This window comes from Protopterus annectens, chromosome 1.part2 (genome assembly GCF_019279795.1).
Source record: "Protopterus annectens isolate FY-2018-M chromosome 1.part2, PAN1.0, whole genome shotgun sequence".
Lineage (NCBI taxonomy): Eukaryota > Metazoa > Chordata > Ceratodontiformes > Protopteridae > Protopterus > Protopterus annectens.
This window is the reverse complement of record NC_056727.1, coordinates 901,984,578-902,006,743: the sequence shown is the minus strand read 5'-3', so window position 1 is coordinate 902,006,743 and position 22,166 is coordinate 901,984,578. Positions and strand designations below refer to the sequence as shown.

General features: G+C 43.1%; 1 protein-coding gene across 2 annotated transcripts in view; it reads right to left on the bottom strand.

The window, feature by feature from the left end:
* Positions 1 to 22,166, bottom strand: part of CDC42BPA (CDC42 binding protein kinase alpha) — a 3,351,611-nt gene that overhangs the window by 927,342 nt on the left and 2,402,103 nt on the right. For both annotated transcript variants that reach the window (XM_044059574.1, XM_044059584.1), the window contains exon 18: positions 933 to 1,038. In XM_044059574.1, the coding sequence (XP_043915509.1) occupies positions 933 to 1,038 (106 nt within the window). The remainder of the gene's footprint in view (positions 1 to 932; positions 1,039 to 22,166) is intronic.

The window sequence follows — 22,166 nt, the reverse complement described above, 5'->3', positions numbered from 1 at the left end:
TACTTTATCTGTCTTTCAGACCATTACTTATTTGGAGACCTGTGCCAACATCCCAGTTTGATTTGCCAAAGACTCACAGAAAACTTTTCCTTCTAGTCTTGCTGGCATTCATGGTGTTGTGGAAATGTGCTTGCTTCCACACAAACCTCGCAATACACTTGCCACCTTCCCCTCCACTGTAGCCAAATCAACCACATGAAGCAAACCATTTGTCCTTTATTCAAGGGGCACCTCTAAAGGGTCCACCTACATTCCATAGGTTCATATGTAGGTTCATAGGTAGGTACTAGGCTATCATCCTTGGGGGTTCCCTGGCTTTCGCCACCCAAGAAAATTCTCTCCTCTGCCAAAGTTGGGAACCACCAGAGCTGAACCTTCAAGTTCCCTTGCCCATTCCTTAATTCAGGTCACCAGCAGCATGAACATATACTCTGACCCTGAACCTTTAGACCAACTTCTGAGCAGAATACATTAAATACATTACAAAGACATACGTCTTGAGCATTTCTCCCCGGGCCTCCACTGAAAACTGGCTTCATTCCAAGTCGGACTTTCCTGGTTAACAAATGTTAAATAAATAAATAGTATCCTCTGTGCCCTAATGCCTAACCTATGTTTTACCCACACACCCAATGCAGTTTGTGGGTGGTACATTATATGTATGCACTTCTTTTTGTTTATTAGTTAAATACTCAGCAACTACACCATATTAATTACAGATTATTTAACCTCTTAAAATATTTCTTATATTCATTCTCCCTATTCAAGTTTCATTGTTACTAAAAAAAAAAAAAAAAAAAAGGAGAGAGAGATAAGATGTCAGTGCAGTACAGAAAGCAGCTGTCATTCAGCAATTTATACTATGCATCTCAAACTTTCAAAAGCTTCTTAACATATATAATAGTCTGCTGAAAACACTAAAAGTTTCTTACAGTAGATCTGGCACCAAGACTTGAGTTTCTGAGACCTTCCAGCTCCTCTGTCATTTTGGTGGCTAAGGCCTGAAGATAACCACGGGCATCCTTCTCATCACTCACCCTAAAAGAAGAAAATTAAATAGCCTCTGTTTACTAATAAAGATACAAAATCATTTTATATTAATTTTGCAAACCGACCCAATCCACTGACCTGCTTGAAAACAAAGATAATGAACACTCTTGACAATAAATATACACTGCTTAACAATAAATATACTGAACACATATATGCTTAGCATGTCTTAAACTTTGCAAATCTATGGAATCAGCACCAGTGGCATAAAGGGATAAAGCCCTGACTGCAGCCTGGGTGGCCAGGCTTCAGTCAGCCTGGCAATTTGATGGCGCTAACAGGGAAATACAGGAGTGCCCATCCTGGGTGAAGGAGACAGGGTGAAGCTAGCCGTATACTGAACACATCCCATTAGAGAAGGAGCTAAAGCATGCGCATTGGGCTCACAAAGCCACTGATGAGTGGTGGTCTTCATAGTGGGTGTGCAGGAACATGCACTGACATAGAGAAGGCACTATGAGCCTCTGCTATAATGCAGATTGCCCACCCCCATTTAGGAGGTAGGGCTAGGCCATAACACATGCTTTCATTGCAAGGATGCCAATGAGAGCACAAAGCCTACCCCAGAAAGTTCTCATCCTGATACTTGGTTTAATCTCTGGTAAAGTGGATGAATGGCTTTCTCTGATAGGGACAGCAAGGTCTGATAGTTAGTAGACACATGGTCAAAAAACACACAGGAAAAATCCATGCAGATTCTTGGAAATTTAATTTTGTATGCTATCAACCACATACTAGACATTTGAAAACATTTGAAACAACAAGTAAAACGTAGAATATACAGATGTCAAATGATATACTGACAGATTTAACAGCAGTCCCATTGGAGGTGCAGCTCCGCTCTGTCATTGAATCCTAATCCTGTAAATGAAGAGGCATTTTGACATGAAAGAAAAGTGAGGCAGGCTTCCCAACCATTTTTTTAAATGTATACAACAGGTGGTGAGATCAATGATGAAAGACAATAAGACAGAAAGCACATCTAAGCAACAGTGGTCCGACCAAATTAGGCTGCAGATATGCTGTAGACTTTATGTATGCTACTACTTAAACAGTAAAGGCTCAAAATCTTAGATCTTACACCCTTTATCCTCTTAGCTCTCTCTGGCCTTTCTCCCTCAGTTTCTGACAAATCTGGATAGACAATTTCCTACGCTGTCTCTTGCCAGTCTGGTTGATATGGCCATCCTGAGACAGTGCAGCAACTGCCTCATGTACATGGACAACCCTCTATTACTACCACCTAGGAACACAATTTGTGAACGTAGGGTCAATGCTCTTTCCCTCACAATCCAGTATATCTGGCACTAAGAAGGTTGTCAACACAAACACCACACCTCAAACACCACCCACACCTACATAAGCGAAGGTCCTCAACAAAAACATACCCAAACAAAAGAGACCTCCGAGGAAAAAACATATGTGAACTCCACTGCCTACTACACTACACATAGTCCACATACCTGTGTCTCACAGCCACTAAGGCCTAAGCATAAACCCAACATATTAGTCATAGGAGACTCCATTGTGAAACACACAGATGTGCCCCTCACCAGGCTGGATAAGGAGAAAGTCACTTTTAGTTGTTTGTCAGGTACCAGAATTCACCATTTCACCCATGCACTCAAGTCTCTCAACAACAGGTACTGTTATGACTCTGTCATAGTCCATGATGGCGTGAATGATTTGCGACACACCTCCCTGGACTATATGAAGACAGAAATGATTGAGCTCGCTGAATGCGTGTCCCACACAGGTACGTTCTTAGCCTTAAGCAGCATTCTACCTTCACCAAGAATGATAGGTTCATAGGTTAGTACTAGGCTAATTGCCCTTATGAGCCATTTTAAGCCTAGCCAATTACCCCATGTCAGAATCAAACCCTGCACTTTGCGTTTCTAAGGTAAGCACCTTAACCATTATGTCAACCTCCCACAAAATGAGCACCCTGCCAAGTCTCAGACCTGGAACCCCATCAACTACAGCACAGTGTATTAGCCCACTAGGCCAATCAGGTTGAGATGCCTCAATACAAACAGAAAATGATTGATTTTAACAATTGGGTTAGTTTCTGGAGTCATTCCAAGGGATCCAGTACCTGATGGTCTGGGAAGACATGACTGACAAACCACAATGCTTTGCCAGAGATGGCCTGCATCTGTCTCCTTGGGTTTCAGGCTACTGGCAAAGGCTCCTGCCTCCCCCATAGTGCCTTTTTTAGGCAATCCTATTAGGTCAAAACTACCAACATGAAAATTTCATCAAAACGCAAATTAAAGGTCATGCTGCTATACCCTAGGAGTCTAAACATGAAACTGCACTCATTGCAAGCATTCTTAACCCTGAACGATGCTGATAGTTGTGCAGTCATAGAAACCTGGTTCAAAGCTGCAGACAGCACCCAAGCTATACCACGTTACTCATCCTATCATACTCAGACACCAAACTGTGGACAGCAAAACAAAAGGAGGTGGAGTTGCAATGTACGTAAAAGACATACACACCTCCAGACTGGTCAAACAGTATGATGCACAGGAGACACTCCAGGTGCAGTTAACCATTGCCAAGACCCCTATTCTAATCATAGCTAGCTACAAGCCCCCAAATTTGACTCAACATGCCCACTCCACCTATCTGGACCTCTTCGAATTTATCAAGATTCAACCCTTTACCCTGATCCTGGGTGACTAACTCCTGGGCAATTTTAACTACCCAACCACAGATTGGAAGAACTACTCATGTCAAAACACAAATGCCCAGGGATTCCCTGACTTTGTCAATGCAAACGCCTTGGGCCAGCCAGTCGACACCCCCACAAGAATTGAAAATATCTTGGACTTGGTATTGACCAACATGAGTAACCACTGCAGCATCCATACAGTGTTATCCTCCCTGATAAGATCCGACCACAAAGCGGTCACTTTCAAAGGTTTTATATCACGTTTTTTTTAAAAGTTCAAACGTCATATGGTCGACACCATATGATCAAACTTTTAAAAGTTCGTACACCATAGAGTATGGAATGGGAAGATTTCCCTTTCTGCACTGTAGTGCGATCTCAGAGTTGGTATATTTAAAGAGCGGGGGGTGTGGGAAGGCCCCTGCTTAAACTGTTCAGGTAGGTTTTTTCCTTTGGTTTATTTTTTTTATTACATTTCTGAACTTTTAAAAGATCGATCATATAGTGTCGACCATATGACGTTCGAACTTTTAAAAGTTCGATTATGTAATATAGACGCACTTTCAAAGTCACCATCTCCCTCAACCCCCTCCCCCCAAGCCAGTGTCAAACAAACAAACAAAAAAAACTTCTCCAAAGCTGATTACTACCTCCTGAGGGAAGGTATAAACAGCTTCATAGCCCCCTTCACCTCCACAGGAACTGGCACCTATGACCAAACCTACACCAAAGTACTACATGACATATATACAGCTGCATGGAATGAGGACCACACAACAGGACAAAATCCTCCTCCTCAAGGAAGAGTAAACCTGATTAGTGGATATCTGCAATAAATAAACTCTATAACATAAAGAAAAAAAATAGCTGTCCAGGACCAAGAAGGAGCAGGTGCCTAATTGGAAGCAATCTCTCCTTAGCCTGAACAAGCAAATAAGAGCACTAATGAAATCCTCCAAAGCAAACTTTGAGTCCAAACTAGCCACATCTACTAAAGACAATCATTTATTTATTATATTTATTTATTTACATTTGTTGACTGGGAGTGTCCGACTGGACATAGGTCCATTTTCAGCGGAGGCCCGGGGAGAAAAGCTCCACAGTTAAAATATACAGACAGTAGTTACATTGGATTTACATAGCGATTAACAATTTGATTAACATAGCAATTAATTACAAACATAGTTACAGATGAAGAACATAGTACATCAGTAGACAATTAGAATCTTTATCTGCGAAGTACATAACAAACATTAACAACTGTTACAATAAGAAGTTCCTGCTGTATAATAAGTAGTAGGCTTATGAGCATCTGAGCTTGCTATAATCAAGGTAGTTAGTGGGGTGGAAAGAAAGGTAGTGGTCGGATGGGGTGGGTGATCTTAGAGTGGGAGTTGCAAGGGCATAGCCAGCATGTTTTTAGGTGCGCTTTTAGTAAAGTTTTGAAGTGGGTGCATGTTGGTACGGAGGTAATTGTGGGTGGGAGGGAGTTCCATAATTTGGCTATGGCGCAAGAGAATAGTGCTTCATCAGCAGAGTTATTGGCTTTAATGATCTGTGTGCTGCAAAAAAAGACATTTATATAGCTGCAGGTGATTCCTAGGTGAGATAGTTAATCTATTATACCCAAGTGGAGAATTGTATTGAAGGCTTTGGCCAGGTCAAGGTAGAGCATGACCTCCCCTTGATGAAACCAAACTGTGTGGGATCGAGTGTTTGCATCATAAGGCCTTCTTCACATATGTCAGCAATCTCAAAGGAAGCACTCAGATCTGCACAGAACTGGTGGTCAAGGACACCACATACACAAACGCCATAGATACAGCCAACCTGCTGGCAGACAGGTTCAGTGAAAACTTCAACCCTCTGTCCTCCCCCCATCTGTAAATCAGGGCATCCCCAGCACCGGCCCCCTTCTCTTATCTCTAGGGAGCAAGTCCTGCACTCTTAAAAGGCAAAAAAATACAGCCTCCATGGCACCTGGTAACATCCCAGGCTGCATCCTACATGAACTCAGGCAGGAACCTGCAGAACCATTAGGCACCCTATTCAACCGAAGCCTGAGTACTAGCTTTGTCCCAGCTGAGTGGAGGACAGCCACTGCCATCCCTTTGCACAAAGGTGGAGTGTCCACCAATCCAGGAAATTATAGACGCATCAGCCTAACTAGCCTGACCTGCAATGCCATGGAGCAAATTACCATGGATCTCATTAACAAGGACATTGGCAACCTCCAAACACTCAATCTCACACAGTTTGGTTTCATCAAGGGGAGGTCATGCCCTACCTTGACCTGGCCAAAGCCTTCAATACAATTCCCCACTTGGGTATAACAGATTCTCTCTCTCACCTAGGAATCAATCCGTATGTCACCAGATGGGTAGCAAACTGGCTTACTGATAGAACCCACCTAGTCAAAATAGGGGAAGCCACCTCAAGCAGTAGACCCGTAATGAGCGGTGTACCCCAGAGATCAGTCTTGGAGCCTGTGTTGTTTGGGATATACTTTTCTGAGGTGCAGGCCAAAACCAGTGGGCAACAGCTGACCAGGTTTGCTGATAACTATAAGCTGGGCGCTGTCATCAATTCCCCTAGTAATGTGAACATTCTCCAATAGGGTCTCACCCAAACAAATAACTGGCGCCGGAAATATGGCCTCAAACTGAATGCCAAAAAATGCATCATCATCTCCTTTGGGGTGAGTGACATCCCCACAAGTTATCACATTAATAACAAGGTCCTAAGCATGGAATAAGTAGTGAGGGAATTGGGCACCCAGGTTGATAGCAAACTGACTTTTGACCACCATATTGCCTCCGCTGTACGGATAGCTCTCTACATGGCCCACCTCATTAGTAAAGATATCTCATCCAGGGACAAGGTGGTCATAACATCTCTGTATTCTTCCCTTGTAAGACTCATTGAGTACAATTCCCCTTTTAGCATGTACCTCCCAAAGCACATGCAGCCCTGTCCCTCTACTCAGTCTCATACAGACTCCTCAGAGGTGACCTCTGTCTGGCATACAAAGCAATTTCTGACCCCGCCTTGATGGGACTACTGCATATCCGCAAGTTAAGCTCCACTCAAGGAACACACATGTGCAACTTCAGCCTGGTCTGTGACATCAATAGGACTTGTTGGCTGGACAGATTTGTGTCCCAGAGACTCCCCCTTCTGTGGAATAGACTCCCTCTCCACATCAAGCAGAGTACCTCATTAACCCTTTTTAAGCTCAACCTAGATAACTGGATGAGAAGAGAAAATACACCCCTGGGATACCACCTGTGTCCCTGCTGGATGGGGCACAGGGTGCTGACTTGTCGGAAAATGGCTAAATTCTTGGCTAGGCTTGTAAGGGCCTCAGGGCCAATAGCCTAGTAACTTCCTATGATTCTATGATTCTATGAAAATCAATACGGAAAATAGTGTTGCCAGCCCTAGCTTACAGAGATCCGAGATATTCAGTAAAAGTAACATAAACCCATCTGGTTATGCAAGACTTTAGATAAAATAAGACTGTACAGTTAATGCTAAATGGTTACTACTACGTGAAGACTGCTGTGTGAATAAGTCTGCATTTGAAATTGCTTTCTTTGCAGCACACAGATCTACAGATACTCATTATCTGTTATCTTGCAGGACTCGTAACTGCATCTTGAAACATTATTTTAAAACTAGCATTACAATGGCAAAGATGTGAAAGTTAATATAAAACATCTCAGGCTTTTTACAACAACATTATATTAAATTTAGGGACAAGAAAATGGCTGCACACTGATCAATGTGTTGATCAGAGCTCATTCAGTAAATGAAAAAAAAGTCATTAAAAGCCATCAATTTAGGTAAAATTCAGTCACTGGCTAGTAATTACACTGGCAGGATGCAACAAAAGACAACAGCTGAAGAAAATAAGAGACCATAAAAGGTGAAGGGAAACTCTGTATGGAAAGAATATTGATTGCAGTTATTCAAGAAAAGAAGTTCAAGTTCCAGCTTTGGTACAAATGATCACATCCATAATTTAGAGGGAAACAAATCAAATGCATTCAGAGGTTTTAAAAATAAATGAAACGGTGAAAGTATACATAGAGGCAATTAACAAAAGGATGGAAAAAATAAAATAAGCTTCAACTAACAAGTCAGATTAGTCAATAAAAGTGCAAAATTCATAAGATGAAATGAAAAAAAGGCAGATGGCTTAGCATGAAACTTCATAAGAAAAAATGTTTCAAATAAAATGTAGACTTGGAGGACAGAGCATGTAAAAAAAAAAAACATGATTTACCAGAGAGACTGTAAGCAAACTACATTAATTTTATGAAGGTATAAAAAATCAACTGGACTGGTGTTCCACAGCAGGATGTGCTAACTGAGAAGGCAGACTGTATTTAAATTCTCTGGCCACAAGAAAGAAGCCCTGACCTGTATTAGTAAAGGTGTAAACAAAATGGCAGAAAGAGATCCTCCAGACAGAATTGTGGCAGAAAGGAAAAACATTAAAAAATTGCAACAACAAAGCATTTGTGGGAAATGATTATTCATTGTACAGCAGCTAGAAGAGAAGAAAGTTTATACCAGAAATCAAAGAATGTTGACAGGCAGGTGTGACACTCAAACAATTGTATCCAGCTGTTTGCAGAATATTTTTTTTTTTTTGGAGGATCAAAGACCTTTCTGGATAAAGAACAGGCTAAGGAGGAAATAGAAAACTTTAGCCAACAATTAGTGAGCCAGCAAGCAGGAGGAGACTGCTTTTCATTCTTCAGATAGTAACAAAGCCCATAGAGAGGCACTGCTACTGAATCCTTTTCCATTGTTACAAAGGAAAATTTTTGAGTGACAGCAAAAAACAGAGGAGCTAACTATAAGAATAAGGAGTACTTTGGACTTAAAACAAAGGCTGGTGATATGAGATGGAGTCAACCAGGAAGAAGGCCAGCAAAACACTGTGAAATCAGTGAACAGATGGAAGGCTGTAAAGCATCAATCTTGTGCTGTTTGTGTCTGTGTAGATAGTATTTATAGCCATCTCTCTCTCTCTCTCTCTCTATATATATATATATATATATATATATATATATATATATATATATATATATATATATATATACAGTAAAGAGTCGATCTGAAACGTCAATTTTCTGAACACAGTTTTCCAAAGTTTGTAGGTAGGAAAAATCATAAAGTCTGAATATGTAAACATACGTATTCGCTTGTTCATGGTTTTTGAGCTTGCAGCCTGCTCATGTATACAAAATATTCTTTATTGTCCACTGGAATCGCTGAACTGTTGAAAAGTGTATTCCCTGTGTGCAGAAAAAAAACAAGATTTTAGAAGTTTTTTTTTTTTCGTTCAATGTATGATTATCCAAACAGTTTGATTATCCGAACTACTCTAGGTCCCAATTAGTTTGGATAATCGACTCTACTGTGATTAGATATGTGAAACGCAGCTTTGCAGAAAGATGTAGCTGAGAAATACTGGAATTTTGTTAATTGTGTTAAACTGGTGAGTGTACTGTGCAGCATATATTACACTTCATGCCATTAATGTTTACAACATTGAAGGTACTGAAAAAGGTAACTGCAGTTTCTGCTTTTTATTAATATTTGAATAAAAATTCATGATGTGAAATGCATGTTATATTGTAAAGCAGTTTTGTGTAGGAGACAGTCAGGGCTGTATTAAATTTGAGGTGGAGGAAATTTTATCATTGACTGCTGTATATATTAAAAGATATCAATACAATAAAGTATCTTTTCTACGTTGTATGGCACCCAGGCTTTACACTGCTGGAAGCAATGAAAGGCAGGAAATAAGCAAGTTAAATTAATATTGTGATCTTCGGCTGCTTGAGTGTGAGATGTAAAAGTGTACTGATCATATTATATGTAGGACTAAGATAATTTCCACTGTTTTACAGGGGTAGATATCTAGATTAGTGTAACTGGTTTAAGCTACAGATAAGCAAAATGTAAGCAAACAGGTTTTGAAAAATAAGACCAAATGAAAAGCATGGAAAATGGTAGAAAGTACAGTTGTGTGCACTTACCATAAATGTAGATGTTCGAGTGTATTCACTGTTGCAGTCATCACATTTGGCTTATCCTGCCAGGGGTAGCCCTCAGTCGGCCAGAATACCAGAGGCATAGTATTTCTGTGTCGGCTGCTGTCACTCCAAAACTGACGTCAGGTCGTCAGTGGTACAAAAACAGGCAGCCGACGCCATTACATCAGTTTTTCTTGCCCTGTCATGAGCCCCCAATAGGAAGCTATGTTATGGTGGAGGAACACCACCAGCAGAAAGTAAATACCAAAACTTTCTTGTAAGGAGAAAGAGAAAGAGGGAGAGACAAGTGGGATGGAGGGAGGAAAACCAGGACTGCAACAGTGAATACACTCGAACATCTACATTTATGGTAAGTGTACACAAATGTACTATGTTCTTTGTGTTTCACTGTTGCAGTCATCACATTTGGGTTGATTCCCAAAGCTGAAGAAAAAGGGTGGAGGCAGTCAAGAAGACTGGGGGCTGGCAATGATGCCCTGCAAGACTACGGTGGCAAACCCTGCCCTGGATTTGGAGAACATAGGCAGGTGGTAATGCTTGGTGAAGGTATGAACAGATGCCCATGTTGTAGCCTCCAGGATGTCCCTGGTGGGGACCCCTCTGAGAAAAGCTGCAGAGGTGGAGGTTGCTCTGGTGGAATGTGTCCTGACCCCCTTTGGGGGTGGTTTCCCATGCTGTTTATATCAGAAATGGATGCAGTGTGCTATCCATTTGGAGATTGTTTGGATATGGCCTTGCCCTCTGCTCCTGCAGCAAAGCTGACTAGGAATTGATCAGTTTTTCTAAAAGAGTTAGTCCTGTCCAGTTAGAATCTGAGCTGTCTGTGCACATCTAGAGAATGCAGAATCCTTTCTCCCTTGTTTTGTGGGTTAGGGAAAAAGGTGGGCAATGAATGGATTGGTTGAGAGCCACACTGGACACCACTTTAGGCATGAAAGATGGGTTAGTTCCTGTCAGCATGGAAAATGATGAAGGGCTCCACATCCATAAGTGCTTGTAGCTCGGATACTCTTCTAGCTGAAGTGATGGCCAAAAGTAAGGCTGTCTTTCAAGAGATACATTTTAATTCTGCTGAAGATGCAGGTTCAAAGGGGGACAGGGTGAGCTTTTCCAACACAAAGTTAAGGTCCCAGTCTGTGGTAGGAGCTCTTCTGGGTGGCCTTAAGTTGTTAGCCCCTCTTAGGAACTGTTTGATGGGAGGGTGTGAGAATAGCGGTGGCTCTGTGCTGAAATGAGCAGAGATAGCGGAGGCATGAATTTTAATAGAAGAGTAGGATAGACCCTTGTGTAGTAGGTCTTCCAGGTAATCCAGGATGAGAGGTAGGGAGGGCTGAGCTGTTCCGGCTCCCTTAGCCTGGATCCAGGTGCAAAACCTTTTCCAATTGTCAGCATAGGATTTTCTAGTGCTGGGATGTCTGGCCTCACGTATAACATCTAGAACTGTTTGCTTAGGCTGGCAGCTTGAGGAGAGGTCAGGGAATACGCCAAGCTGTCAGGGTGAGGATCTGCAATTGGGGATGCATGAATTCTCCATTACTCTGGGTCAGGAGTGTTGGGATGTGAGGTAGGGGCCACGGTGACAGGCTGCGCAGCAGGGGGTACCAGTGCTGGCATGGCCAGTCTGGGCCAATCAGGATTGCCCTCGGGTTTTCCTCCCTTATTTTGAGCAGTACCATTGAAATGAGTGGTAGAGGAGGAAATGCATAGAGTGAGAGGTTTACCGAGTGGAAGGATAGAGCATCCACTTTCCAGACCTTGCTGTGAGGTTCCCTGGTGCAGAATTTGCTGATCTGATGACTGGAGTGGAAGGCAAAAAGGTCTACTTTCGGGGTGTCACATCTCTGGGTTACAAGGGTAAAGTTTCTGATGTCTAGCTGCCACACGTGTGGGTCTAGCAGGTTTCTGGTTAAGTTGTCTGCCAGTGAGTTTAGAGAGCCTGGTAGGAATTGTGCTAACAGGTGTAGTTGCATGGCTGAAGCCATGTGCCAAAGGGTCATGGCGAGACTGCAGAGAGGATAAGAGTGAGTCCTTCCCTGCTTGCTGATATACCACATCACTGTGGTGTTGTCTGTTTTGATCAGTAGAGGCCCCAGAGAGAGTAGGGGTCTGAAAGCTGTCAGTGCATGCTGAACAGCTAACATCTCTTTTAGGTTGATGTGCAGATGTATTTGATTTGGGATCCATTGGCCCTGAATGCACCTGCCATCCAGGTGAGCACCCCAGGCATAGTCTGATGCATCAGTGGTGAGGGTCTGGGCGGCGTGGGGTTGTGAGAAGGGAAGTCCCTTGTTGTGGTTGCATGCTGCTGCCCACCAAAGAAAATCTTTCCTTAGACAAGGTATCATTGGTATAAGAGTTTCCAGGTCTTGAGAGTGCTGACACCAAAGGCTTTTTAGGTACCATAGTAGTTTCCTCCTATGCAGTCTGGCATATGGAATGAGTAGAATGCAAGAGGTCATGAATCCTAGAGCTTGCAGGCTTTTCCTTGCGGATAACTGGGTTCTGGTGGCTAGATGAGAGAAGCAGCCTGTCGGGTAGGCTTGTTTTTCTGGAGTAAGGAATGCCATCTGGGATGCTGTGTCCAGGCTTGCTCCCAGGAATAACATTTTTTTGTGTGGGGACTAGTTTTGATTTCTTTTCGTTGATAGGATACCCCAGGGAGGTCAGTAGGTCCTTTACAAAGGTCAGGTGCTGAAGCAGCTTTCCCTGACTGTCGGCCTGAATCAAGCAGTCGTCTAAGTATGGGTAAATTTGAATATTTCTTTGTCTGCAAAAAGCAATGGTGGGGGCAGTAGATAAGCCAAAGGGAAGTGCAGAAAACTGAAAGTGCATAGATCCTGCCCTGAAACAAAGGCATTTCCTGCAAGATTCCCTGACTGGGATGTGTAGGCGGGGTACTTTTAGGTCTAGGGTGGCTAACTAAGCATCCTTGGAAAGCATAGGTAGAAGTGCTGGAGGGTGAGCATTCTGAATTTTGGTATCACCAGGAAGGTATTTAGAATGGATAAATCGAGGAAGGGGTGCAGTGTGCCCTTTTTTTCTGGGTACCAGGAAGAGTCTGGAATAGAAACCTTGGCCTATCTGTTCTGCAGGAACATGCTCTATGGCCCTCATGGAGAGCAGGGAAAGGACTTGCTTTTTGGCCTCTGCCCACTGGTTTGGAGGAAGATCTGGGAACCCTTTTAGGGTTGGCACAGCGTGGAAATAAAATTTGTATCCCTAGGACACTGTTGTTGGTAATGGTGGCCCAGTTGCCTGCGTGGAAGGAGAGTTTTCCTCCTAGGGGCATGAGCAGGTGGGCAGAGGGAGGGGGTGGAAGTGTAACGTCAATGTGAGTTCTTACCATAAGGGGGTGGCTTTGCACTCCCTGTTTTTGAAGAGGAGGAACTCCATTGCTTAGATCTCTGCATTCCCTGGGGCTGTTGTCTGGGGGGGGTCTGCTTCCCCTGGGTCTGGGCTGTGTTGGCCTGGAGGGGGCAGGAAAGGACCAGTGCTTGGAGGAGCAATGCCTACTGAACCTGGAGGCTGGACCTGTAAGAAGTCTAACTGTCTGCATAGATTTAGCTTTTTTTTTTAAGACCTCTTCTGCCTTGGTACCAAATAAGTTGTCTTTGTTCAAGGGTGCATCCAGTAATATGGATTTGACATGGTCTGGCAAGGTCTGTTCCTTAAGCCAAGCATGCCTTCTAATGACAGAACCAGTAACTGCTGTCCTGCAAGATGCTTCTAGGGTGTCAAAACCACATCATAAGGTGTGCTTAGTAACCTGACTTGCAGAATGCATTAACTCTTGTAACTCTATTTTCTGCACAAGCATGAAGAAGATATTTTTTGTTTGAGGAGTTCTGTGGTATGCTGCTGATATTTCAGCATGTGGAACTGACAATTTAACGTTGTAATAGCAAGAGTAACAGAGGTATACACTTTTTTACCCCATCTGTGTAATGCTCAGGAATCCCTATCTGAGGTGGTGTGATTCTTAACTGAGGTTGCTTTGATTCCTTTAGGTCCTTGAGAGATGATCTCGGGGTCAGCAGTAGGATTTTTGAAAAGGAATTTGTGAGAGTCAGGGACTCTATAATACCTGTCAGGTTTCCTGGGAGCAGGAGGGAGGGTGTCAGGAGTCTGGATTCCATAAAAACATCATCCACAACATCCAGGACAGGAGGAATGGCCAGAGGTCTGTGATGTGGTAGATTTAAGAATTCCCTGAGTCTCTTTTTAGACTGAGGATAATCCTGACATTCCCACTGGAAATGCTCCCTTAAAGTATGTAGGGTTTCCCCAAAGGAAAAGTCCTTGGGTAGAGAGGCTGAAGGGATGGATTCCTCTGCATCAGAATCCTCATATGCAGAGAGAGGTTGCATATCTTTATATTCAGATGAATCACAGTCATCCGACTCCTGTTCAGATAAAACTAATGGGGACAAGTCTCTTTTTCTTTTGGAAGAGGTAGCCTGGCTTCCCCTAATAAGCAATATAAGGTCTTCTGCCATTTTAAACATTTGAGACTGAGGCAAGGAAGCAGGTGTCTGAGCTTGGGTCGTTTTTTTTGGGTGCAGTTCATACCATGGGCCTTAGAAACTCGGTTGTTTTTGAAAGTACTGAAGATGCGAAAGAAGTCGTTGGTCTGTGTCGAGTATCGGTAGTGCGAAGTACTTCCTCGGAAGCAGGTGCCTGCTCAGCAGCTCCAGACCCATCCAAGGTAGAGACATCCGAAGGATCCTTAGTTGAAGAAGAGTCTAGCGGCATACCGAACTCCGAAAGGGTCTCAGTAGGGGATGCAAAAGCACCTCACTGAGGACCAGAGAACTGACGACTAGCTTAATGAAATCTTCTTTGGCAGTTTTGGACCTGTGCGGTCTGTCTCTGTCTTTATCCTTACGTTTTTTCGGAAGATCAGTAGTTGGATGGCTTACTGAAGCCATATCGGAATTCGAGGACTGACAGTGAAAATATCTAGCTACAATAAGGGCCTGACGACATAAAGATCTGGTGTTGAACAAAGCACAAAAGCAACAGTGGGGGACGTTGTGCTCTGGGCCTAAACAGGTGACGCAGTAAGAATGGAAGTCTCAGTGTGGTATTTGCTTTCCACAGGCGAGACAATTGTTAACTTTTTCTGACATCGGTTAGAGCAAGAAAAAAGGATCCCCAACGGGGTACTTTGCTTTAGAAGATTCAACTTCAATTCAGAAATGAAAACTCAGGTAGCGGCCAACCAGCACTCGTGTGAACTGCTTCTGCTTCGGGCTCCTTGGCAAGAAAAACTGATGTAATGGCATCGGCTGCCTGTTTTTATACCACTGACGACCTGACATCAGTCTTGGAGCGAAAGCAACTGACGCAAAAACACTACGCCTCTGGTATTCTGGCCAACTGAGGGCTACCCCTGGCAGGATAACCTAAATGTGATGACCGCAACAGTGAAACATGAAGAACATCTTTCTTGCATTTGCAAAGTCATTAGCTACTTTTTTTCTACAATGCTCTGTGTGGGAGACAAGTCTACAGGTGCAAGCAATTATATATGAGATGTCTAAACAATGTTTTCTAAGTGAAATTTACAAAGATTCCTTCACAGATCTGTAAAGTTGCTAGCTGTTCTTTTTTCTCACTGATGACTGTTTTTACCTGGAAAAGAACTAATCATGGAACACTGGAGTGCTGGGCACTGAGTGGAATGTATGCGGTAACAATGTAATTAATATTTAAATACATTGGCAAGCAGTTCAATGAAAAATAAATGAAGTTTGACACTGTGGTTAACAAGCAAACTATAAAAATAACTGTCTCTCCAGCAGTATTTGTACGATAATGCAATTTATATAGCAGTGCACAATTTACTTTATTTCTTTAAAGGTAGTCAGTACACTTTTTCTTAGGACTAAAAGTAAGTGTTTTCCAAAAGCATGCACGGTGTTTCTTACATATAGGAGGGGAATAGAGATAAGAAAAGAACGGACAGCAATCTGTATAAGTGGAAACATGGGCTCTAACAAGCTCCACAGCATGGGTAAAGTACAGTTGTGTACACTTACCATAAATGTAGATGTTCGAGTGTATTCACTGTTGCAGTCATTACATTTGGGTTATCTGCTTGCAGGCAGCCCTCAGTCGGCCTGATTAACAAAGTCTTGGGTCCTGCATCGGTTGCTGTCCCTTCTTTCATGACATCAGGTTGTCAGGGGTATAAACATGCAGCTAACGCCATAACATCAGTTTTTCTTGGGCCAGATGTCAGGTGCCCCCCCTAATGGGAAGCAATTAAATATAAAAGTACAAAGATATACCTCCAACAAAAAAGCAAATACACCAAAAAGACTTTTAAGCATAGTAAAGGAAAGTAGAGGTATAGCCAAAAGAAGTTAGGGGGCTTGAGGGAGGGAAACCAGGACTGCAACAGTGAATACACTCGAACATCTACATTTATGGTAAGTGTACACAACTGTACTATGTTCTTCGTGTTTCACTGTTGCAGTCATTACATTTGGGTAGATTCCCAAAGCTATGGTTGGGAGGAGGAATTTAGATAGCATTAAGGCCAGCTATAAGGCTCTGCAAAACTGCAGTGACAAAGCCAGCTCTGGATTTAGAGACAACTGGCAAATGATAGTGCTTGGTGAAAGTATGTACAGAACTCCAGGTAGCAGCTTCTAGAATGTCCCTGGTAGGGATGCCTCTGAGAAAGGCTGTAGAGGTAGATGCAAGCCCTGGTGGAGTGAGGTCTGATCCCCTGGGGGATAGGTTTTCCATGGTGCTTATAGCAGAAATGAATGCAATGGCCTATCCATTTAGAAATGGTTTGCTTTGAAATAGCCTTCCCCTCTGCCCCTGCAGCAAATGCCACCAGCAGTTGTTCAGATTTCCTTTGAGGTTTAATCATGTCCAAGTAGAATTTAAGTTGTCTGTGCACATCTAAGGAATGCAGTATCCGTTCCCCTTTATTCTGTGGATTGGGAAAGAAGGTTGGCAAATGAATGGACTGATTAAGAGTCACACTGGATACCACCATGGGCATGAAGGATGTTTTGGTTCTGAGGTACACCCTGTCCGCATGACAGATGATGAAAGGCTCCACTGCCATAAGGGCCTGTAATTCAGATACCCTTCTAGCTGAAGTGATTGCTAAAAGGAAAGCTGTTTTCCAAGAAAGAAATTTTAAGTCTGCAGTAGCAGCTGGCTCGAAAGGAGGTAGAGTGAGTTTCTCCAAGACAAAGTTAAGGTCCCCGGCTGGGGTTGGAGCTCTCCTGGGTGGTCTCAAATTTTTGGCCTCTCTGAGGAACTGCTTGAGCAGTGGATGAGAGAAGGGGGGGAGGTTCTGTGTTATAATGAGCTGAAATGGCTGAGGCGTGAATTTTACTGGAGGAAAAAGACAGGCCCTTGTGAAGCATCTCAGTTAAGTATTGTAAGATCTGAGGTAAATTAGGCGCTGCTGTGCTCATCCCTTGAGATTGGTTCCAGGTACAGAATCTTTTCCATTTTCAGCATAAGATTTTCTAGTACTAGGCCTGCTAGCCACTAAAATGATATCCATCACAGGTTTGCTGAGGGATGGTAAAGGAGAGATTAAGTAATTAGCCAGGCTGCAAGGTTCAGTGTTAGAAGATGAGGGCTGGTTTGTCCTGTTTGATTTTTAGTAGTACTTTGGAGAGCAGAGGCAGAGGGGGGAAGGCATAGACTGATTGTTTTTTCCAGCTGAAGGACAGAGCATCAATTTTCCAGGCTTGTTTGTGGGGCGTCTTTGTGCAAAATTTGTCCAATTGGTAGTTCTGGGGAGAGGCAAACAGGTCTATATCTGGGCTCCCCCATTTGCTTGTCAACATGTTGAAAATCCTCGTTTCCAGTTTCCACTCGTGTGGGTCCATGAGGTTTCTGCTTAGTCCGTCTGCCAGTGTATTTAATTTTCCTGGCAGGAATTGAGCTTGTAGGTGCACTTGGTAGCTCAAGGCTGTGTTAAACAATGCCATGGCTAGTTTGCAGAGGGGGTAAGAATGTGTACCCCCCTGCTTGTTTATGTACCACATAACAGTGGTGTTGTCTGTCTTTACCATTAGTTGTCCTGGAAGAATGTGGTCCTTGAAGGCTGTCAGAGCATTCTGTACAGCTAACATTTCTTTTTGATTGACATGCAGGTGCATTTGATTTGAGTTTCATTTGCCCTGAATGCACTTCTCTGCCAGGTGAGCCCCCCATGCATAGTCTGATGTGTCTGTTGTTAGGCCATGTCAAACCCTGAGCTGTTGGACATGCTCCACTTAAAGAAATCCCAATCCCTCAGAGCCACACGCTCCAGGAATCTAAACCTTATCATCACAATGAACAAAACATGCTGGAGGGATAGGTTCCTGACCCACAGACTCCCCATACTCTGGAATAGACTGCCCATACATGTCAAGCAGAGCGCCTCATTGGCCCTCTTCAAAAGGAACCTTGATGATTGGATGGGAGATAGGAAATTCACCCCGGGGATCATGTCAGTCACCCTTGCTAGACAGGGGCCCAGAGAAGTAAATATTGTGGGAAGAAATTTCCATGGAATTGTTATGGCTAGGCTTGCATAGGCCTTAGGGCTGATAGCCTAGTACCAACCTATGAACCTAAGCAGTGGGGGGGCCTCCACTTCTAAATCTGGGAATAATAAGACTCCCCTCTATGGTAAACTGTCTCAATGACTCCCTTTTAAAATTTCTAAGCACTTATCAACTGACTGCCCCTTTGGGGGGAAAGATTGCTCTTCATAAAAAGAATTGGGAACTCATTACCCAGGATAAATGGGTTTTATACATAGTGTCCCAGGGATACACATTTCACTTCCACACATTGCCAACACCAAGCAGGTGGCTGGACCTACCACCAAATCAGTGGGCAGAGGCCCAAAAACAAGTACTTTCTCGCTTAAGCATGGGGCTATTCAACTGGTACCAGAAGAGGAAAACGGACAAGGTTTCTACTCCAGACTTTTCCTGGTACCCAGAAAAGACAATTCATGGTGTCCTATCCTGGATCTGTCTATTCTAAACACCTTTTTGGAGATTCCAAAATTCAAGATGCTGACTCTTCAATTACTTCCTATACTAGGCAAAGATGCCTAGTTGGCAACACTAGTTTTAAAAGGAGCATACCTGCACATCCCAGTCAGGGAACCTACGCTTCAAAGCAGGCTACACTCACTGTCAGTTCTCTGCACTGCCCTTTGGCTTATCTACTGCACCCAGGGTATTCACAAAGTGCCTAGCTCCAGTTATTGTATTTTGCAGGCAAAGAAATATTCAAATATACCCATACCTGGACGATTGTCTAATTCAGGCAGAAAGCCAGGACATACTTTTGAATCATCTGGCCTTTGTACAAAGGGTTATAACTTGTCTGGGGTACACCATAAACGAAAAGAAATCACACCTGGTACCCTGTCAACAAATTATATTCCTGGGAGCAAGCTTGAATACAACTTCCCAGATGGCTTAACTCACGCCAGAGAAACAAATTCATTTGACAACCTACTTCAAACAAGTGGCCACAAAATCCTTGCTATCTTGCAAGACAAATACTGCAAGCCTTGGGGTTCATGGCCTCCTGCATTCTTCTAATTCCATATGCAAGACTGCGTATGAGGAAACTACAGTGGTATCTAAAAAGCCTATGGTGTCAACATTCTCAAGACCTACAAACAATAATTCATATCATACCTTGCCTACGCCTAGAGTTCCTTTGGTGGGCAAAGGCCTGCCACCAAAACAAGGGATTACCTTTCACACCACCCCCTGCTGCCCAAACCCAGTTCTGTGTGTCCCCTGGGACTGAAACCTGGGGTTTCTGCTGTGTTTGGCTTGAGAAGACCTGGAAGGGGCTGGAAAGGACCAATTTTTAGACGGCCAGTGCCTACTAAATCCAGGAGGCTGAACTTGTAAAAAATCTTTAACAGTTTGCATAGATTTAGCTTTATCCTCCATCTTTTTAAGAACTTCCTTGGTGTTGTTGCCAAACTGGCGGTCCTGATTTAAAAGAGCATCCAACAATTTAGCTTTAACATGATCAGGCAAAGATTGCTCCTTAAGCCAAGCATGCCTTCTGAGCACAGACCCAGTAACAGCAGCCCTGCAAGAGGCCTCTAATGAATCAAAACCACATTGCAAAGTATGTTTTCCAACTTGTTCAGCAGAATGCATTAAATCCTTTAATTCTTTATTTTCCACACAGTCAGGAATCAACATAATTTTCTGTTTAAGCAGTTCAATAACATGTTGCTGATACTTTAACATATGAAACTGGCAGTTTAAAGCCCTAATGCCCAAGGCTGCAGAAGTGTAAACCTTCCTACCCCATCGATCCAGCGCCATGGTAGGATTTTTAGCAGTAGAAGCCTTAATGCCCTTGGGCCCCTGTGAAATAGTCTCTGGATCTGCAAAAGGGTTTTTAAAAAGGAACCTGTGGGAATCAGGGACCCTGTAGTATCTGTCAGGTTTTCTGGGAGCAGGAGGCAGGGAATCAGGGGCCAAACTAGATACCGAAAAAGCATCATCAACAATGTCTAGTACAGGAAGAATAGCTAAAGGCCTATGCTGAGGTAGGAGAAGGAAATCCCTAAGCCTTTTTTTTAATCAGAAAAATCCTGGCTTTCCCAGTGTAAATGCTCCCTTAGAGCATGTAAGGTTTCCCCAAAAGAAAAATCCTCTGGAGGGGAAGCAGAGGGAATTAAGTCCTCTGCATCAGAATCTTCATAAGTAGATAAGGGCAAATCCAGATCATCAGAAGAATCAGAAAAAACAGAATCCTGATCAGAAGATTCATAATCAACTTCAGTCCTAGGCCTCTTAGAAGGGGGGGGGGGGTTGGCTACCCCTGATTAGAGTTATTAGATCTTCAGCCATTCTTATCATTTGTTTTTTAGGCATAGAGGCCTGAGCATGTGGCCTGGGCATTGTTTTTTTAGGCATGGATCGAGATTTAGGCCTAAGTAAAGAAGGAGGCGTCGGTTTAATATGCAAGTCCGTAGGCCTGAATACACCCTCAGAAGCCGGTGCCTGCACAGCAGCTCTGGACCCATCCAAGGTAGAGACATCCACGGGTTCCATAGTTGAAGGATCTCGCGGCATACCAGGCTCTGAATGGGTCTCGTAGAGGCCTGCGAATCAGAAGCAGTAGGTATCAAGGGCTGCAAAAGTGCCTCACTGAGTACCGGCAAACTGGCAACTGGCTTAGGAGAAGCATTGTTGGCAGTTTTGGACCACGGCGGCCTGTCTCTGTCTTTACCTTTGCGTTTTTTCGGAATCCTGGTAGTCGGATGGCTAACCAACGACATTTCTGGATAATTAAACCGAAATATTTAGAGGCGAAAATATACTGACGACGGATAGTCCGCTGATTAAATAAAGCACAAAACCGACAGCAAGGTACGTCGTGGTCAGGGCCTAGGCAAGGAATACAGTATGAATGAAAATCTTTATGAGGTATTTGCTTTCCACAAGTAATGCAATTATTAACTTTTACTGACATCGGTAAGGAGCAAGAAAAAGTTTCCCCAACGGGGTACTTAGCTTTAGTTGAAGATGTCAGTTCTGAAACTTAAAAATGAAAATTTCAGGAGTCGGCCGACCGGCACTTGCAAACTGCTTCTGCTTCGGGCACTGCACGGCAAGAAAAGACTGATGTAATGGCGTCGGCTGCATGTTTTATACCTCTGACAACCTGACGTCATGGAAGAAGGGACAGCAACCAACGCAGGACCCAAGATTTTGTGAATCAGGCCGACTAAGAGCTGCCTGCATGCAGATAACCCAAATGTAATGACTGCAACAGTGAAACACGAAGAACATCCTTAATTTTAGAATATGTAATGCTTGTGGCTGCAGCCATCAGTATGAGACAACTGCTCATGTCTGGAGGAGTAAACAGTTATTGGACAAAGTACACAACTTTGTGTGTCTACCGTAAGTTAGAATGGGATTGGGATTCCAAAATAATTTTAGCATTTTTTTTACTGAAGCAAATTTCGTAAAAACTGAGACATAAGTTTCAATAGAGATGAAAAGATGCAAATATATAAGAGATCAGCCTGAAAAGCATCAGGGTGAACGCAAGCTAAACTTTGAACTATGCATTCAAAAGAGCTGTCATGTATAATGGGGTGAGGAGGAAGTAATAGCGTTTTATCATAATAGCTACTCTGTCAATATTAACAAGAAACATAAATGGCTTTACAGGTGCAGACAAAAAGGAAAGAGTATTGAATTTTACATTATATTAACAATGTAGGGAGGAAAAAAAATAAGAATTGTAGAGACAGAAGGCTTACTTGTATAAAAACTGTGAATTTGGCAAAGAAAGAATTTCAGGGTGAACATTCAACAGAATATCAAGGA